The following is a 21,530-nucleotide window of genomic DNA, read 5'->3' as shown; positions in this document are numbered from 1 at the left end:
AGGGCAGGCTGGGCTCACGGATAGTAGCGCAACAAGGCATGGGAGACAAGGTAACCAGAGGCATATAAACACAGCTGATGGTACTAATGAGATATTCTCCTTCCCCTATAAGAGAGAGTATGGAACCAGCAGAGAGGGGGAAAATACTATCTCTGGAAGATGGCCACCGAGACAGAGGAGCTATCCATGAAGAACCACTAAGACGGTGACAAGCCCGTGACTTTTGTTGTAGTTTAAAGATAATCGTATTGTGTTCCTGTTTGATCTGGAGAAGAAGATGTCTGTTTTTTCCTTGGGAGATTTTCATTGATTATGTTGGAGTGTTTGTGATGACCAAATGCCCTCAATAGAGAACTGTGTTCAATCAAGAAAACCTACTCCTGACTCGTTTGTTCCACCTTCCCGCTTTAGAGTGGCGCCCAATTACTTGGTCCGCTCACAGTAGTTAACATAAATTGAGTCAAAGGCTGGTCTGAGGGCATCTTCTCACAGTTTTATTCAATAGTACAACACATTACATTTTATCATGGGCACAGTTTAAATGTATAACTGTGATGTTTAAATGATTTCTTACCCACTTCGTTGTGTGGAACTTCCTTTTCTGGTAAATGCAGGGCCATTTTTCTTTCCCGACAGAAAATGGCAACCGCCTGAACATTTACAATAACGCAATGAAAGTAGTAAGCAGATGTTTCCATTTAGCTAATTTTGCTTTTATACCAGGTCATTTACAAATGTAACAGCACAACAACTATGATCTGAGGACCCTCATGTCCCTCCTCCTCAAACTATCAATTAGCCAGGTGAATTTGTAGATATATCTGCACAGTATGCTTGTTTGCTAGCTAACTAGTCAGCAATTTTAAGTGGAATGATTAACTGACAATATTTAAATGTAACTGACTATATTTAAAATTAACTGTCAACATCAAAGCAAAGGGCTACCTGCTATCCCGGCATCTGGCATCATCCCTCGTGCCTGGAACTTCAATGTTACCATTGAACTCCAAATAAGTAGTAGAGTTAGATAGGACACACCCTAAGAAAATAATCTGGACTGCTTAATGAGAACGAGAGAGCGCGCGAGTACATCTAAGGATGTGAGAGACATCACTTCCAGCAGATCTCATTGCAGAGGGTGGCGTTGATCATGCACTGCTTCTCGGGGGTGAGCCTGATGTTCCGCATGTCATGCCTCATGCCCAAATCGGGGAAAAGGGGATGTAAAGTCAATTCCGATGCATCTACAAATTCAATGTTTTACACAATATTGTATCATATTTGATGAGTTACTGACCTGTTCGTCCACAGGCTCGATGTGCTGTAGTCTCCACAACCGCATCACACTGGCACAGGATGTCCACAGGATATCTTTACAGAAAACATTATTTATCCATTTCCCCCCCACCACCTTTATTTAACCAGGTAGGCAAGTTGAGAACAAGTTCTCATATACAATTGCGACCTGGCCAAGATAAAGCAAAGCAGTTCGACACATACAACACAGAGTTACACATGGAGTAAAACAAACATACAGTCAATAATACAGTAGAAAAAATAAGTATATACAATGTGAGCAAATGAGGTGAGATAAGGGAGGTAAAGGCAAAAACACGGCCATGGTGTCGAAGTAAATACAATATAGCAAGTAAAACACTGGAATGGTAGATTTGCAGTGGAAGAATGTGCAAAGTAAAGACAGAAATAATGGGGTGCAAAGGAGCAAAATAAATAAATACAGTAGGGGGAGAGGTAGTTGTTTGGGCTAAATTATAGATGGGCTATGTACAGGTGCAGTAATCTGTGAGCTGCTCTGACAGCTGGTGCTTAAAGCTAGTGAGGGAGATAAGTGTTTCCAGTTTCAGAGATTTTTGTAGTTCGTTCCAGTCATTGGCAGCAGAGAACTGGAAGGAGGCGGCCAAAGGAAGAATTGGTTTTGGGGGTGACCAGAGAGATATACCTGCTGGAGCGCGTGCTACAGGTGGGTGCTGCTATGGTGACCAGCGAGCTGAGATAAGCGGGGACTTTACCTAGCAGGGTCTTGTAGATGACCTGTAGCCAGTGGGTTTGGCGACGAGTATGAAGCAAGGGCCAGCCAACGAGAGCGTACAGGTCGCAGTGATGGGTAGTATATGGGGCTTTGGTGACAAAATGGATGGCACTGTGATAGACTGCATCCAATTTATTGAGTAGGGTATTGGAGGCTATTTTGTAAATGACATCGCCGAAGTCGAGGATCGGTAGGATGGTCAGTTTTACAAGGGTATGTTTGGCAGCATGAGTGAAGGATGCTTTGTTGCGAAATAGGAAGCCAATTCTAGATTTAACTTTGGATTGGAGATGTTTGATGTGAGTCTGGAATGAGAGTTTACAGTCTAACCAGACACCTAGGTATTTGTAGTTGTCCACATATTCTAAGTCAGAACCGTCCAGAGTAGTGATGTTGGACGGGCGGGCAGGTGCAGGCAGCGATCGGTTGAAGAGCATGCATTTAGTTTAATTTCTATTTAAGTGCAATTGGAGGCCACAGAAGGAGAGTTGCATGGCATCATTACAAAAACCCACCTTGAACAATGAGACATGTGGTCCCTCAACACCCAATCTTAAGTCATGAGAAACATACTGCGCAGATATATCTTCAAATTCATTGTTAAGATGGCGCCAAACCAATTGTGGTATTTTGTCCATTTTTTTTTTAAACATATTTTTTTTACTTCTTTTGTACATAATGTTTCTGCTACCATCTCTTATGCCTAAAAAGAGCTTCTGGACATCAGAACAGCGATAACTCACCACAAACTGGGAAAGATTTTTCCTTTAATGAGTCCGACGAGAAGGATATACTGCTCTCCCGGGAACAGGCCCAAATCCCTGTCATTTGCGTGAAGAAAAGATGGCGGAAAAGAGGATGCAGTTCGGGCTGCCTTCTGAGAATCCGTAGACGAGCGTGTGAACTCCCACTGCCTTCCGTTCTACTTGCTAACATGCAATCATTGGAAAATAAAATTGATGACCTACGATTACCCTACCAACGGGACATTAAGGACTATAATATCTTATGTTTCACCGAGTCGTTGCTGAACGACGACACGGATAATATAGAGCTGGCTGGATTTTCCATGCACCGGCAGAACAGAGATGCTACGTCTGGTAAGACGAGGGGTGGAGGTGTGTCCTTTTGTCAATAACAGCTGGTGCGTAATGTCTAATATTAAAGAAGTCTTGAGGTATTGCTCGCCTGAGGTAGAGTACCTTATGATAAGCTGTAGACCACACTATCTACCAAGAGAGTTCTCGTCTATATTATTCGTAGCCATCTATTTTACACCACAGACTGATGCTGGCACTAAGACCGCACTCAACCAACTCTATAAGGCCATAAGCAAACAAGAAAATGCTCATCCAGGAGCGGCGCTTCCAGTGGCTGGGGCAGTATTGAGTAGCTTGGATGAATAAGGTGCCCAGAGTAAACTGCCTGCTACTCAGGCCCAGAAGCTAAGATATCTACTAATAATATGCATTTGGATAGAAAACACTCTGAAGTTTCTAAAACTGTTTGAATGATGTCTGAGTATAACAGAACTCATATGGCAGGTAAAAACCTGAGAAAGAAATCCAACCAGGAAGTGGGAAATCTGAGGTTTGTAGGTTTTCAAGTCTTTGCCTATCCAATATACAGTGTCTATGGGATCATATTACACTTCCTAAGGCTTCCACTAAATGTCAACCGTCTTTAGAACCTTGTTTCAGGCTTCTACTGTGAAAAAGAGAATAAGAGCTGATTGAGTAAGAGGTCTGGCAGAATGCCATGAGCTCAGTCCTTTCTAAAGACAAAGGAATTCTCCGGTTGAAACATTATTGAAGATTTATGTTAAAAACATCCTAAAGATTGATTCTATACATTGTTTGACATGTTTCTACAAACTGTAATGGAATTTTTTTACTTTTCGCCTGGCATGCGCGTCGTGATTTTGGATTTGTGAACTAAATGCACGAACAAAAAGGAGGTATTTGGACATGAATTATGGACTTTATCGAACAAAACACACATTTATTGTGGAACTGGGATTCCTGGGAGTGCATTCTGGTGAAGATCATCAAAGGTAAGTGAATATTTATAATGCTATTTCTGACATCTCCACAACATGGCGGATATCTGTATGGCTTGTTTTGGTCTCTGAGCGCTGTACTCAGATTATAGCATGGTGTGCTTTTTCGGTAGAGCTTTTTTGAAATCTGACAGCGGTTGCATTAAGGAGAAGTTTATCTAAAGTTCCATGCATAACACTTGTATCTTTTATCAATGTCTATTATGAGTATTTCTGTAAATTGATGTGGCTCTCTGCAAAAATCACTGGATGTTTTGGAAGCAAAACATTACTGAACATAACGCGCCAATGTAAACTGAGATTTTTGGATATAAATATGAACTTTATCGAACAAAACATACATGTATTGTGTCACATGAAGTCCTATGAGTGTCATCTGATGAAGATCAAAGGTTAGTGATTAATTTGATCTATATTTCAGCTTTTTGTGACTCCTCTCTTTGGCTGGAAAAATGGCTGTGTTTTTCTGTGACTAGGTACTGACCTAACATAATCAGGCATGTCACATGTGGAACCAGAGGAAAAAACAAACAAACTCTGGAGTAAAGGTGGTCTACACTCAGATGCATACAAAGCTCTCCCCCACCCTCCATTTGACAAATCCAACCATTATTTTATTTTCCTGATTCCTGCTTACAAGAAAAAACTAAAAGCAGGAAGAACCAGTGACTAACTCAATATGGAAGTGGTCAGATGATGCGGATGCTTCGCTACAGAACTGTTTTGCTGGCACAGGCTGGAATATGTTCCGGGTTTCATGCAATGGCATTGAGGAGTATACCACCTCAGTCAATGGCTTCATCAATAAGTGCTTCAACAACGTTGCCCCCACAGTGACCGTACGTACATATCCCAACCAGAAGCCATGGATTACAGGCAACATCGAGCTAAAGGCTAGAGCTGCCGCTTTCAAGGAGCGGGAGACTAATCTGGACGCTTATAAGAAATTCTGCTATGCCCTCAGACGAACCATCAAACAAGTAAAGCGTCATTACAGGAATAAGATTGAATCCTACTACACCGGCTCTGACGCTCAGATGTGGCAGGGCTTGAAAACTATTACGGGCTACAAAGGGAAACCCAGACGCAAGCTGCCCAGTGACGTCAGCATACCAGATGAGCTAAATACTTTTTATGCTCGCTTTGAGGCAAGCAACACTGTAGCAAGCACAAGAGCACCAGCTGATCTGGATGACTGTGTGATAACGCTCTCTGTAACTGATGTGAGCAAGACCTTTAAACAGGTCAACATTCACAAAGCCGCAGGGCCAGATAGATTATCAGTACGTGTACTCAAAGCATGCGCCGACCAACTGGCAAGTGTTTTCTCTGACATTTTCAACCTCTCCCTGAGAGGTACCTGTAGTACCACCATAGTCCCTGTGCCCAAGGAAGTGAAGGTAACCTGCCTAAATGATTACCACCCCGTAGCACTCACGTCAGTAGCCATGAAATGCTTTGAAAGGCTGGTCATGGCTCACATCAACAGCATCCTCCCAGATACCCTAGACCCACTCCAATTCGCCCCAACAGATGATACAATCGCACTCCACACTGCCCTTTCCCACCTGGACAAAAGGAACACCTATGTGAGAATGCTGCTTATTGACTACAGCTCAGCATTCAAAACTATAGCGCCCACGAAGCTAATTACTAAGCTAAGGACCCTGGGACTAAACACCTCCTTCTGCAACTGGATCCTGGACTTCCTGACGGGCCACCCCCAGGTGATAAGGGTAGGCAAAATACACATCTGCCACGCTGATCCTCAACACTGGGGACCCTCAGGGGTGTGTACTTAGTCCCCTCCTGTACTCTCTGTTCACCCACGACTGCGTTACCAAACACGACTCCAACACCATCATTAAGTTTGCTGAAACATTTGACCCAAGTTAAACAATTTAAAGGCAACGCTACCAAATACTAATTGAGTGTATGTAAACTTCTGATCCACTGGGAATGTTATGAAAGAAATAAAAGCTGAAATAAATTCTGTACTTTTATTCTGACATTCCACATTCTTAAAATAAAGTGGTGATCCTAACTGACCTAAGACATGGAATTTTTTACTAGGATTAAATGTCAGGAATTGAGTTTAAAATGTATTTGGCTAAGGTGTATGTAAACTCCTGACTTCAACTGTAACTACAGTCAGTGTCAATCTAGCAAATTTTCTAAAACATCTACCAAACCACAGCTCTTTGACCTAAACAAAATAGCTTGTGAGCAGCTAGCAAACAGGGCTTACCTTACCACAAAGCTCCAGCCACGCTCCTTGCTTACAGAGTTCGGAAAACAAAAAATGCATGCTACATAGCACAGAACCCTCCTTGCTACTAATCAACGGAGATACCCGAGGTTAGCTACAAATCCAGGGCAATTTAAAATTGCAACGGTGGCTAGCTAGGTACTTTGAAAAATGCCAAACAAGAATACACACAAGAAATACACTATCAATTATTTACATGAGAAAAATTTAAAAGGCTATAATATCTACTTGCTATGTTACTTGCTACTTGTCGATGAGTTTGCATGGAGAAATTGAGGTTTTTCCTCACCCTGCACCTTAAGTGATTTTTTCTTCTTCTGTTATATCATGGAGGTCTGCAAACAAAGTTTAAGGTGCATGCCTCCCCCTACTGTGCTGGAGTGTGCGATTAATACCAGTCTTCCTAATTCTGCACTACTAAGATAATAAAATGTTTAAAAGTTTGCGTCAATCGAATCTGGTATCAGGATAAAATGTGATTCAGAGTCACCGAATATACTTTAAGTATTTTTATTTAACATAAGCTCAGAAATGGTAAATGCAATTTTCGTATATACGGGTTCACTGTATCACCACGCAGGGTAAAGCAGAGAACTGACTGAAATAGTACAGACATCTTCTTTTATACTGTGACAGATGTAGTTCCAACTTTAGAGTTGGCCTGTCACAGTAGAGGCTTAGGGTGGTTTAAACTTGCTAGCCTATCGGTGGTGCCCAAGCTGGTCCCAGCCACACAGCACACAGGATCCAGATATCCGGAAGTGTTTGTTGTGAAGTTTGAGCTAAGTTGCCGGTGGCTACACTGCTCAGTTCCTGTTTTCTTGTTATTCAGCATTTTTCCATCTTGTCTCAACCTTCCGGTTAGCACAGTCGACACCGTAGATTAACAACAGCTTTTCTGCAGTCATGCTATGTTTTGTGATTAACATGTCCTATTTCTATAAGGCATATATTTTTCAATCCTATCAATCCTATCAATAATCCTGAATCACCACAGATGTCATATAGCCCCGTCCACTTTATACTATGATCAAATGAGGCCAAAAAGAATGCTAACCATATCATATGCTTTCTGTACTAATGAAATATCTCCTTCAGGAGTCCACTGTATTATCTAACAATAACATGAACCTCCATAAGTTGACCAATGGCGCCCTCAAGTGACTTTTCATCCTCCACCAATATCCACAATATTAATTTTGTATCAAATTACCTTAAACCTCTTAGAACTAGGGGGCGCAGTTTTCGCTCTTGGCTAAAAAGGCATACGCATTTGAAACTGCCTATTTCTCAGCCCCCGAAACTAGAATATGCATATAATAGTCCGATTAGGATAGAAAACACTCTGAAGTTTCCAAAACTGTACATTTTTTGTCTGTGAGTTAAACAGAACTGATATTGCAGGCGAAAACCTGAGGAAAATCCAACCAGGAAGTGGCCCTGTTTTTGAGACCTCTCTGTTCCCATGCATTCCTATTGCCCATATAAAGGGATATCAATAAGACTTATTTTTCTATGTCTTCCCTAAGGTGTCAACAGCCTTTAGACATAGTTTCAGGCTTTTATTTTGAAGAATGAGCGTGAAAGGGCACATTGCGTAAGTGGATAGGTGGGGGCTCTCCGAGTGATTTTTGCGCAAAAGTAAAAGGCAGCCATTGTTTCTCTCGGTCCTAGTGAAGAGCCAACTGTCCCGGTTGATATATTATCGACTAGATATTTGAAAAACACCCTGAAGTTGGATCATAAACAATGTTTGACATGTTTCTGTGGACATTATGGATATAATTTGGAATTTTTTCCGGCGTTGTCGCGAACGCTTTTCCCGGTGGATTCCTGGGCATAACGCAGCAAACAAACGGAGGTATTTGGATATAAAAAATATCTTTATGGAACAAAAGGAACATTTGCTGTTTAACTAGGAGTCTCGTGAGTGAAACCATCCGAAGATCATCAAAGGTAAACGATTAATTTGATTGCTTTTCTGATTTTCGTGACCAAGTTACCTGACGCTAAGTGTTCTTATTGTTTTGTCGAGCGATCGATATATTTACACAAATGCAAGTATTGCTTGCGCTGTAAAGCATAATTTCAAAAACAGAGATGACAGATGGATTAACAAAAGGCTAAGCTGTGTTTTGCAATATTGCACTTGTGATTTCATGAAATTATATTTTATTATATACCGTTCGCGCTAGGCTACGCTATGCTAGTCAGTGTTTCTGATGACAAATATCCCAGATCCGGGATTGGTGGTTCAGAAAGGTTAAACTCAGACGCCAATGACCTTAGATTCTCCATTCAAATGGCTTTCCAATGTGGCTGATCAGACCACAATTGGAAAGTCATTCCACCACTTCAAAGAAGTGTTCCTTACTATATTAGACAAAATGAAGAACCCTTTATCCAAAAAATGAACATATTTATGAAAACTCAGAAAACAAAACTTTAAGATAGTTTTTCACTGGAAAACATGGAAATCCCCTCTAACCCAAACGTTTACTACAAACAAAACCTAGTAATTATAACTGTCCCCTTAACATTAAATCAGCTCCACCGGCATGTTAGTATACCTTAACTTTCTGTTAAATTTCACTGGTGTTTTCAGAGTCTCCAGTATTCTTCCGGGCTCCCCGTCGACTGGGAGCCCGCTATGTGAGGCAATGCTGCCCTCCTCAGTCCATTCTCAAAAAAAAAAAAATTCTCCTCTATTAGTTTTAATGTTGACTTCAATGTTTTCAACCTCCTGATTAGCCATTTCACCGGTAAGTTTGATCAATTGTAGTATAAATCGGATTCAATAATATTATACATTTGGGCTTAGTTTTTTTAATGTAATAATATATCTCTATAGTCCTTTCCCAACTCTTAACCATATAACCCGGATCTTTAATCCTATCAGACAAACCTGGTATCAGCGTTACACCAACCTGATATCCAATACACTACATTCACTCGGTAACCATCCAATGTAACACAGGTCCCTTAAATCTATTGGCCTGTTATTTTATCCGTAGATCATTCAAAACGATATTCAGTACGCCGACTAATATCAGATATACCTCATTCACACGATTCGAGTCTTTCAAATCTTCATTCACACCAGTAAGTTCGCCAACTTTACCACATACAAACTAAAGGTACATCACATTCACTGTTACACTGCGATCCTACCCACACTCACACTGGCAGGTTCGCCGAACCATCCTCATACAAACTGGGATACGCGTTACACCAACCGATCCATTTAGTGCATTACATTCATAGTTATATCATAAGAGTGATCGATCAAGTTCAAAATTGCATCCACCACAATACTCAATGTTAAATTCAATGTTATTGTTAGATATAGTATTCATATGAATTTGGTAACTTACATCAAATGTTCTAATAAACAGCGGGTTCAATCACCATGTAAAATCGCGTCTCTAGTTTGCGTTCAAATAGGGATATACGTTCATAAATTAGGGAATAAATTTGTTCGCCCTCTATTAATTACACTGTCACTTTTCTATAATTTTATCTTAATACACATTTCCCCCAGATATAATCACTCACTACTTGTATCAGAATACAGGTTTAACTGGAAGGGTATGAAAACTAACTGAAAAACAGGGTTATTTAGCAAATACACATTTAAGTTAGTCGCATTCACACACAATGGGGTATGTATAAATTCAGGGCCAAACTCGATAGTTATTCTCTACTTATACCGAACTACGGTTTGCAATCAACTCAGTCACAGTAACGTGCAATGGGGAAATGTATAACTAGTATACATTTAGAACAAATCTTTAATCTATATCAGCGTTATTACCACCCTTAATAGCTAAATGTTATAACTTCAAAAATACCCACAGGTCATTCAAACTTTGCAGTAGCACTCTGACTTAATACCCAATGAACTTTAATCAGTAAACCATTCTCAGTATAACACAGGTCCCCTCCTGTACCGTTATCCGCAGATCATTCAAACCAGTATTAGTACGCCGACTAATACCTACTGTACGCCAGTCACTCAGTAAGCCAATCTCAGTATAACACAGGTCCTCGCCTGTACCGTTATCCGCAGATAATTCAAACCAGTATTAGTACGCCGACTAATACCTTATGTACATCACTCATACGTTCTGACAACAGTAGTTCCAGGACTTCACTCACCCTTGTTAATAGTCCCTGACTTATTAACTACAATCAAACTTGATACCCAGTATCCAGTACATTACATTCGCTGTTACACCTACGCTTACACACACACACTTGTTAATAGTCCCCGACTTATTAACTACAATCAAACTTGATACCCAGTATCTAGTACAGTACATTCGCTGTTATACCTACGTTTACTTGGCCAATCAAAATTGCATTCACCACAACATACGCTTCTTACATTCAACAGCTATTGTTATTTATATTTCAAATTTTATCAATCATTTAATTTGGTCACTTACGTCAAACAGGTGTCTCACAAAACTAAATTTGGATAATGCCAATGTGCAGAAATTTAGTTTTTCACAATAGGTTTCTGCTTACCTTTTTAGTTGACCGGTCTGGAGTTGTGAGACACACCCGTCTGACGACAGCAATGGTCAATTGGCAGGCACGCCAATGTCCAGCAAAATCCTTCACCAGATCACGTCGGGGTCACCATATAAGGGATTTGCGTCAATTCAAATCTGGTATCAGGACAAAATGTGATTCAGAGTCCCCGAATATACTTTAAGTATTTCTTATTAAACTCAAGCAATAAATGGTAAATGCAATTTTCGTATATAAGGGTTCACTTTACCACCCCGCAGGGTAGAACAGGGAACTGGCAGGATGTAAGTAAACAGTTGTTCTTATACGGTGACAGACGTAGTTCCAACCCGTCTGTCGGCCTATCACAGTAGAGGCTGAGCGTGGTTTAAACTTTGCTCAGCCTATCGCCGGCGCTCAGGCTAGTCCCAGCCTCTTGGCGCTCCTTGGTGTCCGGCGCTGTTGCTGTGTAGATTACGCTCCCACACCCCAGAGACTGAGGTCAGACAGCTCTGCAACATTGTCTGAGCTATTTGCACCTGCATACAAAGCACACTGTTCTCACTCAAGGCTAACCACAGCTTCCCAGCACACTTATCTGGGACTAACTGTTACTTCCAACACACAGACACCCAGGCCAACAGTTGCTAATATTCAATCACATGTGATATAGCATTGGGTTATAGTGCAATAAACACAAATCCTAGCAAGCTCCACCAATCTGTTTTACAGCCCTTGCATACGATATAGAATCAGTCATGATGTATCTCTGAGCCTCTCTCTGCACCTGGCATCCACAAAATGTTGCACTATGTTCCCCCTCACAATAACAAGACTTAACCTCCACATTCCTCCCACATTCACCGAGAGTTCTGTATGAAAGTCACATTGGCGGTTAATTAGCGGTACATTTTTTAGGGTTAATTACAGGGGAATATATTGATAAAAGTTACCTTGTCCCATAGAGATTTGCACGGTTATCAAAACGTCACGCCTGGGTAAGCCTACACGAAACACAGACCTTGCATGAGGTAGTTCTAAAATCCCCTACAGGAAAATTAATGGTGGAAAACGATTGGAACCATTTTCGGGTTTTACCGCTAGGTTTTCTGGGTATTATGACGCGTCCACTGTGTCGGACTATAGACAGTACTTTAATTAGCATAGCAACGCCCGAGATATGTAACCACGACACAAGTCTTTGCCAAACGAAATAGCTACATTCGGTAAGATAAACATCAAACACGGCGGCGTTTTGTTTCCTAACCGGTTGAATCGTGTATTATTAGCTAGCTGTAGCATCCTTCAACCTACTCATTCTCTCTCGGCTAGCTAACAGTCAGTAGTAGCTAGATAGCTAGCTAGCCAGCCAGCTCTCTCCAGCAGCTCTTCTAGCTAGCTAAAGTACTGTTATTCTCTGTTTTTGGAAATTGGCAAGAATGCCAAGATGGTACATGTTAACAGTATACGTTATATAGTTAGCTGACTAGTTCTGCATTCACAAGTAGCTTGCTATACGACCAAATTGACAGTAACGTACTGACAGGTATTTGATCTAGCTACTGTAACTAGCTAATGTTGGTTCGTAGTAGCTAGCTAACATGGTGGTGCCAGTGAATCAGTCAGTAAGCTAAAATATGCGATTCATTGTTCGCTAGCTAGCTAACGTTAGCAACTTTGGGTAACAGGAGTATATTGCTGCACTGTCCAGTTTGTTAGACGCCAAAATGCTTGTGCAATGCATTCACCAGAGCCCGGTTTCCCAAAAGTATCTTAAGTTAAGGCTAAGTTCGTCGTTGGGAAACCGGGCCCAGTTCTCTCGAAGCATAGTGCTGATATTAACTTAATTCCATTTTCAAGATTTTGTCATATCAGAAGTTATTCCTATGAAACCTGCTCTTACACATGTTCTCTGTCTTATCACCTTGATAGAGATGGTTGAGCCGGAGCTTCTGCTGGATTCCAATATCAGGCTTTGGGTGGTCTTGCCCATTGTCTTCATCACTTTTCTTGTTGGGGTGATTCGACATTATGTCTCCATTTTGCTTCAGAGTGACAAGAAGCTGACATTAGAGCAGGTATCAGACAGGTAAGGGTATTGTAAGCATGTAGCCCTGGCTAGATGGTCTGTGCATTGACCGTTTATAAAAAGGCTTTTGGAACATGTAGGGTTAAAGTAGAAATGTCTTATGTAAGTTTGTTTTTGACATAGTCCTCTCCAATATTCAGCCAGGTTCTCATCAGGAGCAGAATCCTCAGAGAGAATGGGAAGTACATTCCAAAACAGGTGAGATCAATGTTGGATTGACCATAAAACACTGATTTGCACTGTTTGACTCTTCAAGTTTTTTTTAAAGTGTAGGCTAGTTGCACTCAGACTTTGAGAATTCTCTCTTTTACTTCAGTCATTTTTGATGAGGAAGTTTTACTTCAATAATCAAGAAGATGGATTCTTCAAAAATACCAAAAGAAAGGTCGTTCCTCCCTCCCCAATGACAGGTGAGCATAAGAGAATCACATCATTCCTTCTCATATAATCCTATTCTCATACCATGATAGGCAGGTATTGGGCCGTGGATCTCTATTAAACCCTGACACATGATATGGAGCATATTATTTCTAATAGCGCACCAATTACAACTCAGTTTGTTTGCGATTGTACTCTGTAAAGCTACACTAACTGTTTTTTTGTCCAGACCCCAGCATGCTGACAGACATGATGAAAGGCAACGTGACCAATGTTCTTCCCATGATCCTCATCGGAGGCTGGATTAACTGGACCTTCTCAGGGTTTGTCACAAGTAAGTGACATCCTCCTCGCTCACTGCACTGAGACTGGGTTGTTTGGATGATGATTGTCACTAGAGAGCTTCAATATCAACTTTATTTTATGGTACAGAAATTACCAGGTATTTACTAAGAAATTGCATGGTAAAATTGTTATTACATAGAAATAACCTATGAATAACAGTAGTATATAATTCAGTTAGTTTCTTTGCTATAAGCAGTTTGTTCAACATTTGCACAAACAGGTTTTATGTAAATTGCCAAACTTACAATGTTCTCTAACTATTTTCTTGTTCCTCACAGCCAAGGTTCCTTTTCCTCTCACCCTGCGCTTCAAACCCATGTTGCAACAAGGAATCGAGCTACTCTCACTTGATGCATCCTGGTTAGTTGAGGAAATACATACTTGTTAAATTATCTGAGTTCCGTGAAGTTAATATGGTAATATTGCCTCTGAGTCCTTTTGCTAGTGTAAGCATTGATGAATTATAACCTCACCCTCATTTATGTTTTAAGGGTGAGCTCAGCATCGTGGTATTTCCTGAATGTGTTTGGGCTGCGAAGCATGTACTCCTTAATTCTAGGACAAGATAATGGTAATTTTCATCCAACTTCATAATTCAGTTTAGTTTTTCCTGCAAAGGTTATTGATGCATGTGTTTCTGTAAACTAGATGTGACATATTGAATCATAGTTTGTAACCAACTTACAGCAGTATTTGTTATCAAAAGCAATAGACAGAAGGTCATTGACCTGATTTGAGGCAACAACAAATCATTTGGAGAAATGAGACTTCTAGTAGGCAAGCTGTCTTGCCTTGATTTGATAATAGGCATGTCTGCAACCATTCAGTGTCATGTCAGCAGCAAGGCTGGTTATAAATGGAACATGATTCTATAATGTCAACTATGTTGAAGTGGCAGGCCTCCAATTCTTCACAGTCCTGGTTTTGTCACTCTAACGCGATATGAAATAACAAGTGTTGATGCTGGTGTAATGTGACACATGCAGGTGCAGACCAGTCCAGGATCATGCAGGAGCAGATGAGTGGTGCTGCCATGGCCATGCCTGCAGACACCAACAAAGCCTTCAAGGTAGATTTGTCTATTCTTGATAACATTGACTTACTTTCCATGGTGAATTAAATTCCTACAGGTCCCAGCAGAATCATCTGACAGACAGATGTTTATTTCCCCTTTTTAGGCAGAATGGGAAGCACTTGAGCTAACTGACCACCAGTGGGCACTGGAGAATATTGAGGAGGAGCTGATGAGCAGGGAACTGGATCTGGATGGAATGTTCAGTAAGGAGTTACCAACGGGTATCTTCTGATTGCCAGTTCATTACTGCAGGGAACCTGCCACTGGACAACATTTTAGTTTTACTTAAAGTGGCTGACTTTGAGTTTTTCAAGGAAATGACATAGAGAATGATGTCTACATTAATTTCAGTGCCATCATTGTCCATTTAACTTTAATTGGAGATTAATTAACAGAAAACATTATAGTACCAAGTTCAATTAATACTTTTAACTATTTGGAAGATTCAGTGTCAGCTATGTAAAACTCATTACAAAAAAGGATAATAGTAATGGAAAAACTTAGAAACAATGTACTGTCAAAAACAAAACATTTAAAAGGTGAATGAAAATGTGTTGTATCACCACTTTGAATCATGTATGACCATGTAGTCTGATTCCACCTACCTGCCATTTGTTTGGTCATACTTGTTGGTTATTTGTGAGTTTGTCAGAAAAAAAAAAAAGGTTTTAATATTATTAGTAGCTCAACCCATTTGTAAGAGTTGGCTCTTGGCAACATAAGACAACTAGGTGTTGAAGTAAAAACAACAACAATTAAACATGGTCATTGCTGATGATTAAATTCCAGTTAACAATCTTTTATCATTCCTCTTTGAGTTTGTGTGCAGCATCCTGTCATGGCTGACATGAGGCAAATCTAGACATTAGGTGCTGGAAAACTACTGTTTGTGATAGTTTTATGCAATGTGTTATTTTTCATATTTATTTCTCCAATTTATTTTTTAACATTTCCCTTGTGTTTTTGTATAAAGACTGTTTTGACTAAATCGCAGTGGAGTTTTATTCCCTCTTAATTGCAAAGAGACACAAGGAACCCAGTTGTCATGGCAATGGCTTGGCACCTTTCTGAAGACAGCAAACACTGAAGGCATCATTTAGCTATCTGACTGCCATGAACTTTTAATCTAAGACAATTGGAAGCAAAGTATTTGCCTACCAAGTTGATGTTAGTAATTACATATAGTTACAATACATTAAGAAGTTGCTGCTACTTTACTTTAGTGGAGCCCTCTACCGTCGAGCTCCAGCAACTTTGTGCGGCTTCTACTAGATATCACAGCCACAAAGTCAAAATTGGTTAGGGTTAGGTTTAAATATGAATTTTAAGAAATGTAATGTAAAAAAATAGGAGGGTTAATGACTTTGTGGCTGTGGTAACTAGTGATACCCCCCCCCCCCCCCCCACAGATCACGGAAACAGCAAGTCTCACCAACATTGTGGTGCTCGTGCATCCGCGATTCTTCTACTGCGCGTTCACGAATCCGGCTCACTCACTGCATGATGGCCGAGGGAGGCGGACCCGAGTTGGGTAGCGCGGCAGACCCCGACCCCGAGTCTGTAGCCGCTCAAATACCGACACCTTCAACCGAGAGTCAAAAACAGAGTATTGGAACACTTCTCAAAACAACTCTACGAAAGAGCGACGAGTGGTAAGGAAGTGTTTTGAATGTAATTTTAGCAGCTAGACAATAGCTACGGTAATGTTAGCTAGGCTAGCTACTTTTCAGTTCATGGGAACTAACGTTAGCCAGCTAGCTAGCGAGTAGCATAGGCCTGTCAGAGACGGGTAAACCGGTTCCTATTGCATTGAACGGGAAATCGTTTGTTTTGTGGAGTTAGTTGGGCCAGAGTAGACATGTGACTAACATTAACAAATTAACGTTTCTTCTCACCCGATAGTTACTGTAGCGAGTGCAAGCTAGTTAGCTAGCTAGTTGTACTTAGTTAATAACTAAGGTTAGCCAACCGGCAAGCTATCCAAGCGAAGGCATTGCGCAAGTTAACTCTGTCTACTCACATAAGCTTGCTAGCCGGCTAACTTGTTACGACATGACGAGGTGTAGTCAAAAGGCCCCTGTTCAATGTGATAACGAGTGACTGCGAAGTAATGTTATCTAGCTAACGTTAGCTATTTTACAAGCTAGCTAATGCTTTGTCATTGAAACTGGATAACACCCACCGACTGGCCATCTCAGATATTCAATTGCCAAGGCCACAGGTTTCCAGTTGAGATCTTCGCAAGGTTTTAACTTTAACTAGCCATATCCATACTGAACAACAAGGGACGGGAAACAACCAATGTGGGCTCAGTAGAGCTAGGCTAACCAGACAGGCACTACCAGTACATGCGACTATTAAACACTGAATCCCTGAACACGTTGTCTTGAGACAAGCAAGCTGCCGGGTCATAACGTTGTGTTTGTTATGGTACATATATCTAAATAAATGTAGCAAAAGCTAAATAAACATGTTGTGAATTAAGTAAGCAATCGTTTTAGTTGGGATCGATGGCAAGTTTGATATGCTTTTGGGGCAAGGCTACAGACAACTTCGATTGTTTTGGCCTCTGAGTCTTTCTAAACAGAGTAATGTCAGCTGGGTAGGTGTTTTCAGCAACGCAGGTGTACGGTGCCTTCAGAAAGTATTCACACCCCTTTACTTTTCACACATTTTGTTGTTACAGCCTGAGTTTAAAATTGATTCAATTTAGATTTTGTCTCATTGATCTACACAACACCCATTCATGTCAGTGAAATGTTGTTTGTAGAATTAATAATAATACAAAATGAAAAGCTGAAATGTCTTGAGTGAATAAAGTATTCTACCCCTTTGTTATGGTAAAATTGTTATTACCAAATTGCATATGTTGCATGGACTCATTCTGTGTTGATTAATAGTGGTTAACATGATTTTCGATTAACTAATCCATCTCTGTACTCCACACAAACAATTATCTGTAAGGTCCCTCAATCGAGTAGGGAATTAAAAGCACAGATTCAACCACAAAGAGCAGGGAGTTTTTTTCTTCAATGCCTCGCAAAGAAGGGTTATAAACAAAATAAAAAAAGTAGATGCTGAATATCCCTTTGAGCATGGTGAAGTTATTAATTTCACTTTGGATGGTGTATCAATACACCCAGTCACTACAAAGCTACCCGAGTCCTTCCTAACTCAGTTGCCAGAGAGGAAGGAAACTACTCAGGGATTTCACCATGAGGCCAATGGTGACTTTATAACAGTTAGTTTAATGGTTATGATAGGAGAAAACAGTAATGTTGTCAATAATTGCGCGAAAGATCAAAATTGCCCTGGCTGTGTAAACAGAGCCTAGTATGCTGACTCCTGACCTCATTTTAAACAGAGCTGAGATGGGCATTGTAATTGCTTTAGTTGCATTACCATGTGTCTCATTTAAAGTACACCTAGCTAATTTAGTCACTAAGTTCTCAATTCTAATAAGGGTTATTTAGAAATAAAGTTTCCCTTGCCTGGACTTTGGACCATGTGTAATCCTGCTTGAGATGAGATTAAAGACATGCTACTATATGTGAATGTGACGTAGAGCGCAAGACAGTTTGTTTTGGAGTTGCATAATATGTTGACAGATGAATACTAACACTAAACAGGTTTCCATTCAACCTTTTTATGCAAGTAAAGTACATGTTGGATAAATGTCATGACGGGCCTGCTGGAAAAATAATGTTTTTCGGTAAACTTTCCAAATGCCGAAAAAACTAAATACGCTAGACATGGTGTCATCCTTTTGTGTCAGTAAAATCAATGATGCAAGAAATGTTGGTGTAAAGTTTTTTTTAATGCACAAATATTGATTTAACATTCATATCGAAGTAAACTGAGTCACACAATGACTTGTGGTCCCCCCACTACGACTCTTCGTGGAAGCATGCAGTTTATTAGGCTACAGATGAAATAAGTTATGATCAACTTCAGGGTGGTGAAAGTGCAACGTGTAGAGCTTGATGCTCTTTTCCAATAAATATCGAGGGTCTTATTCTGGTGACATAATGCTTGGCTGCCGTTTGAAGAAAAAAACATCTTGCTCTTTTGTCAATAAAAGTCATGTAGGCTTTATGTGAGTTTTATCCATTGGCACGCACAAAGAGCTGTTGGCTAGAGCGCATGTGCCAATACCAGAGTGGGCACACTCGCTATATAAAGCAATATTTTTTCTGAGAACCATCGGAGTTGAAAATGCGCTCAACCCATTTTAACTACACTGAACAAAAATATAAACGCAACATATTTGGTTTCATGAGCTGAAATGAAAGATCCAAGAAATGTTCTATAAGCAGAAAAAAGCTTCTCACATGTTGTGCACAAATTTGTTTACGTCCCTGTTAGTGAGCATCTCTCATTTGCCAAGATAATCCATCCACCTGACAGGTGTGGCATATCAAGAAGCTGATTAAACAACATGATCATTACACCCCTTGCCCCTTGTGCTGTGGACAATAACACAATGCCACAGATGTGACAAGTTTTGAGGGAGTGTGCAATTGGCATGTTGACTGCAGGGATGTCCACCAGAGCTGTTGTCGGGATTGAATGTAATTTCTCTACCATAAGCCGCCTAAAAAAAATTGACAGTATGTCCAACCGGCCTCAACCGCAGACCACATGTATGGCTTCATGTGGGCGAGCGGTTTGCTGATGTCAACGTTGTGAACAGAGTGCCCCATGGTGGCAGTGGAGTTATGGTATGGGCAGGCATACGCTACGGACAAAAACACAATTGCATTTTATCAATGGCAATTTGAATGCACAGAAATACCTTGACGGTATCTGACCAACTGATGCATACAGTGCATTCGGGAAATATTCAGAACCCTTCACCTTTAACACATTTTGTTACATTACAGCCTTATTCTAAAATAAAGAAAAAAACGATTTAATCTATCTACACACACTACTAATAATGACAAAGCAAAACAGGTTTTTAGAAATGTTGGTGAATTTATTAAATAAACTGAAATCTCATTTACAAAAGTATTCAGACCATTTACTCAGTACTTTATTGAAGCACCTTTGGCAGCGAATACAGCCTCAAGTCTTCTTGGGTATGACGCTACAAGCTTGGCACACCTGTATTTGGGGAGTTTCTCCCATTCTCTGCAGATCCTCTCAAGCTCTGTCAGGTTGGATGAGGAGCTTCACTGCACAGCTATTTTCAAATCAAATTTTATTGGTCACATACACAAGTTTAGCAAAGGAATGGAATTAAGAATGTATCAAATATATGGATGAGCAATATCAGAGCGGCATAGACACAGTAGAATAGAATACAGTAAATACATACGAGATGAGTAATGCATAATATTAAACATTAAAGTGACTAATGTTCCATTTATTAGTGGCCAGTGATATCAAGTCTATGTATATAGGCTGCAGCCTCTGTGCTAGTGATGGCTATTTTAACAGTCTAATGACCTTGAGTTAGAAGCTGTTTTTCAGTCTCTCGGTCCCAGCTTTGATGCACCTGTACTGACCTCACCTTCTGGATGACAATGGGATGAACAGGCAGTGGATCGGGTGGTTGTTATCCATGATGATCTTTTTGGCCTTCCTGTGATATCGGGTGCTGTAGGTGTCCTGGAGGGCAGATAGTTTGCCCCCGGTGATGCGTTGGGCATACCACACCACCCTTTGTGTGTCTGTAAAAGTTGGTGAGGGTTTTAGGTGCCAAACCAATTTTTTTTCAGCCTCCTGAGGTTGAAAAGGCTCTGTTGCGCCTTCACCACACTGTCTGTGTGGGTGGACCGTTTCAATTTGTCAGTGTTGTGTACGCCGAGGAACTTGAAGCTTTCCACCTACTCCACTGCAATCCCATTGATGTGGATATAGGGGTGCTCTCTCTGCTATTTCCTGAAGTTCCACGATCATTTCCTTTGATTTGTTGACATTGAGTGAGAGGTTATTTTCCTGGCGCCACACTCTGAGCCCTCACCACCTTCCTGTAGGCTGTCATTGTTGGTCATCAAGCCTGCTACTATTGTGTAGTCTGCGAACTTGATGATTGAGTTGGTGGCGTGCTTGGCCACGCAGTCATTGGTGAACTGGGAGTACAGGAGCCCCAGTGTTGAGGATCATCGTAGTGGAGGTCTTGTTTCCTACCTTTCAGGTCTCTCCAGAGATGTTCGATCTGGTTCAAGTCCAGGCTCTTGCTGGGCCACTCAAGGACATTCAGAGACTTATCCCGAAGCCACTCCTGCGTTGTCTTGGCTGTATGCTTAGGGTCAACGTTCTTTTGGAAGGTGAACCTTTGCCCCAGCCTGAGGTCCTGAGTGCTCTGTAGCAGGTTTTCGTCAAGGATCTCTGTACTTGGGAGATGGTATTTGCCAGGTGATGAGCGGTGCCTGGTTTCCTCCAGACGTGACGCTTGGCATTCAGGCCAAGGAGTTCAATCTTGGTTTCATCAGACCAGAGAATCTTGTTTTTCATGGTCAGAGTCCTTTAGGTGCCTTTTGGCAAACTCCAAGCGGGCTGTCATGTGCCTTTACTGAGGAGTGGCTTCCGTCTGGCAACTCTACCATAAAGGCCTGATTTGGTGGAGTGCTGCTGAGATGGTTGTCCTTCTGGAAGGTTCTATCTCCACAGAGGAACTCTGGAGCTTTGTCAGTGACCATCAGGTTCTTGGTCACCACCCTGACCAAGCCCTTCTCCCACGATTGCTCAGTTTGGCCGGGCGGCAAACTATAGGAAGAGTCTAGGTTCCTAACTTCTTCCATT

The 21,530-nt window shown here is 41.0% G+C and overlaps 2 protein-coding genes across 2 annotated transcripts in view; both read left to right on the top strand.

The window, feature by feature from the left end:
• Nucleotides 1-12,000: 12,000 nt before the first annotated feature.
• On the top strand, nucleotides 12,001-15,768 carry LOC129815475 (ER membrane protein complex subunit 3). The gene is made up of 9 exons (XM_055869346.1): nucleotides 12,001-12,119; nucleotides 12,826-12,982; nucleotides 13,123-13,180; nucleotides 13,299-13,392; nucleotides 13,590-13,694; nucleotides 13,984-14,065; nucleotides 14,197-14,276; nucleotides 14,692-14,774; nucleotides 14,884-15,768. The coding sequence occupies exons 2-9, from the start codon at nucleotides 12,828-12,830 to the stop codon at nucleotides 15,010-15,012; spliced, it is 786 nt and encodes a 261-aa protein (XP_055725321.1). The 5' UTR covers nucleotides 12,001-12,119; nucleotides 12,826-12,827; the 3' UTR covers nucleotides 15,013-15,768.
• Nucleotides 15,769-16,227: 459 nt separating this feature from the next.
• Nucleotides 16,228-21,530, top strand: part of LOC129815474 (ubiquitin carboxyl-terminal hydrolase 4-like) — a 35,399-nt gene continuing 30,096 nt past the window's right edge. Inside the window, exon 1 of the mRNA XM_055869345.1 lies at nucleotides 16,228-16,432. Within this exon, the coding sequence (XP_055725320.1) occupies nucleotides 16,281-16,432 (152 nt within the window). The 5' untranslated portion in view covers nucleotides 16,228-16,280. The remainder of the gene's footprint in view (nucleotides 16,433-21,530) is intronic.

Source organism: Salvelinus fontinalis, chromosome 18 (assembly GCF_029448725.1).
Source record: "Salvelinus fontinalis isolate EN_2023a chromosome 18, ASM2944872v1, whole genome shotgun sequence".
Classification (NCBI taxonomy): Eukaryota; Metazoa; Chordata; class Actinopteri; order Salmoniformes; family Salmonidae; genus Salvelinus; species Salvelinus fontinalis.
This window is presented reverse-complemented; position numbering and strand designations above follow the sequence as displayed.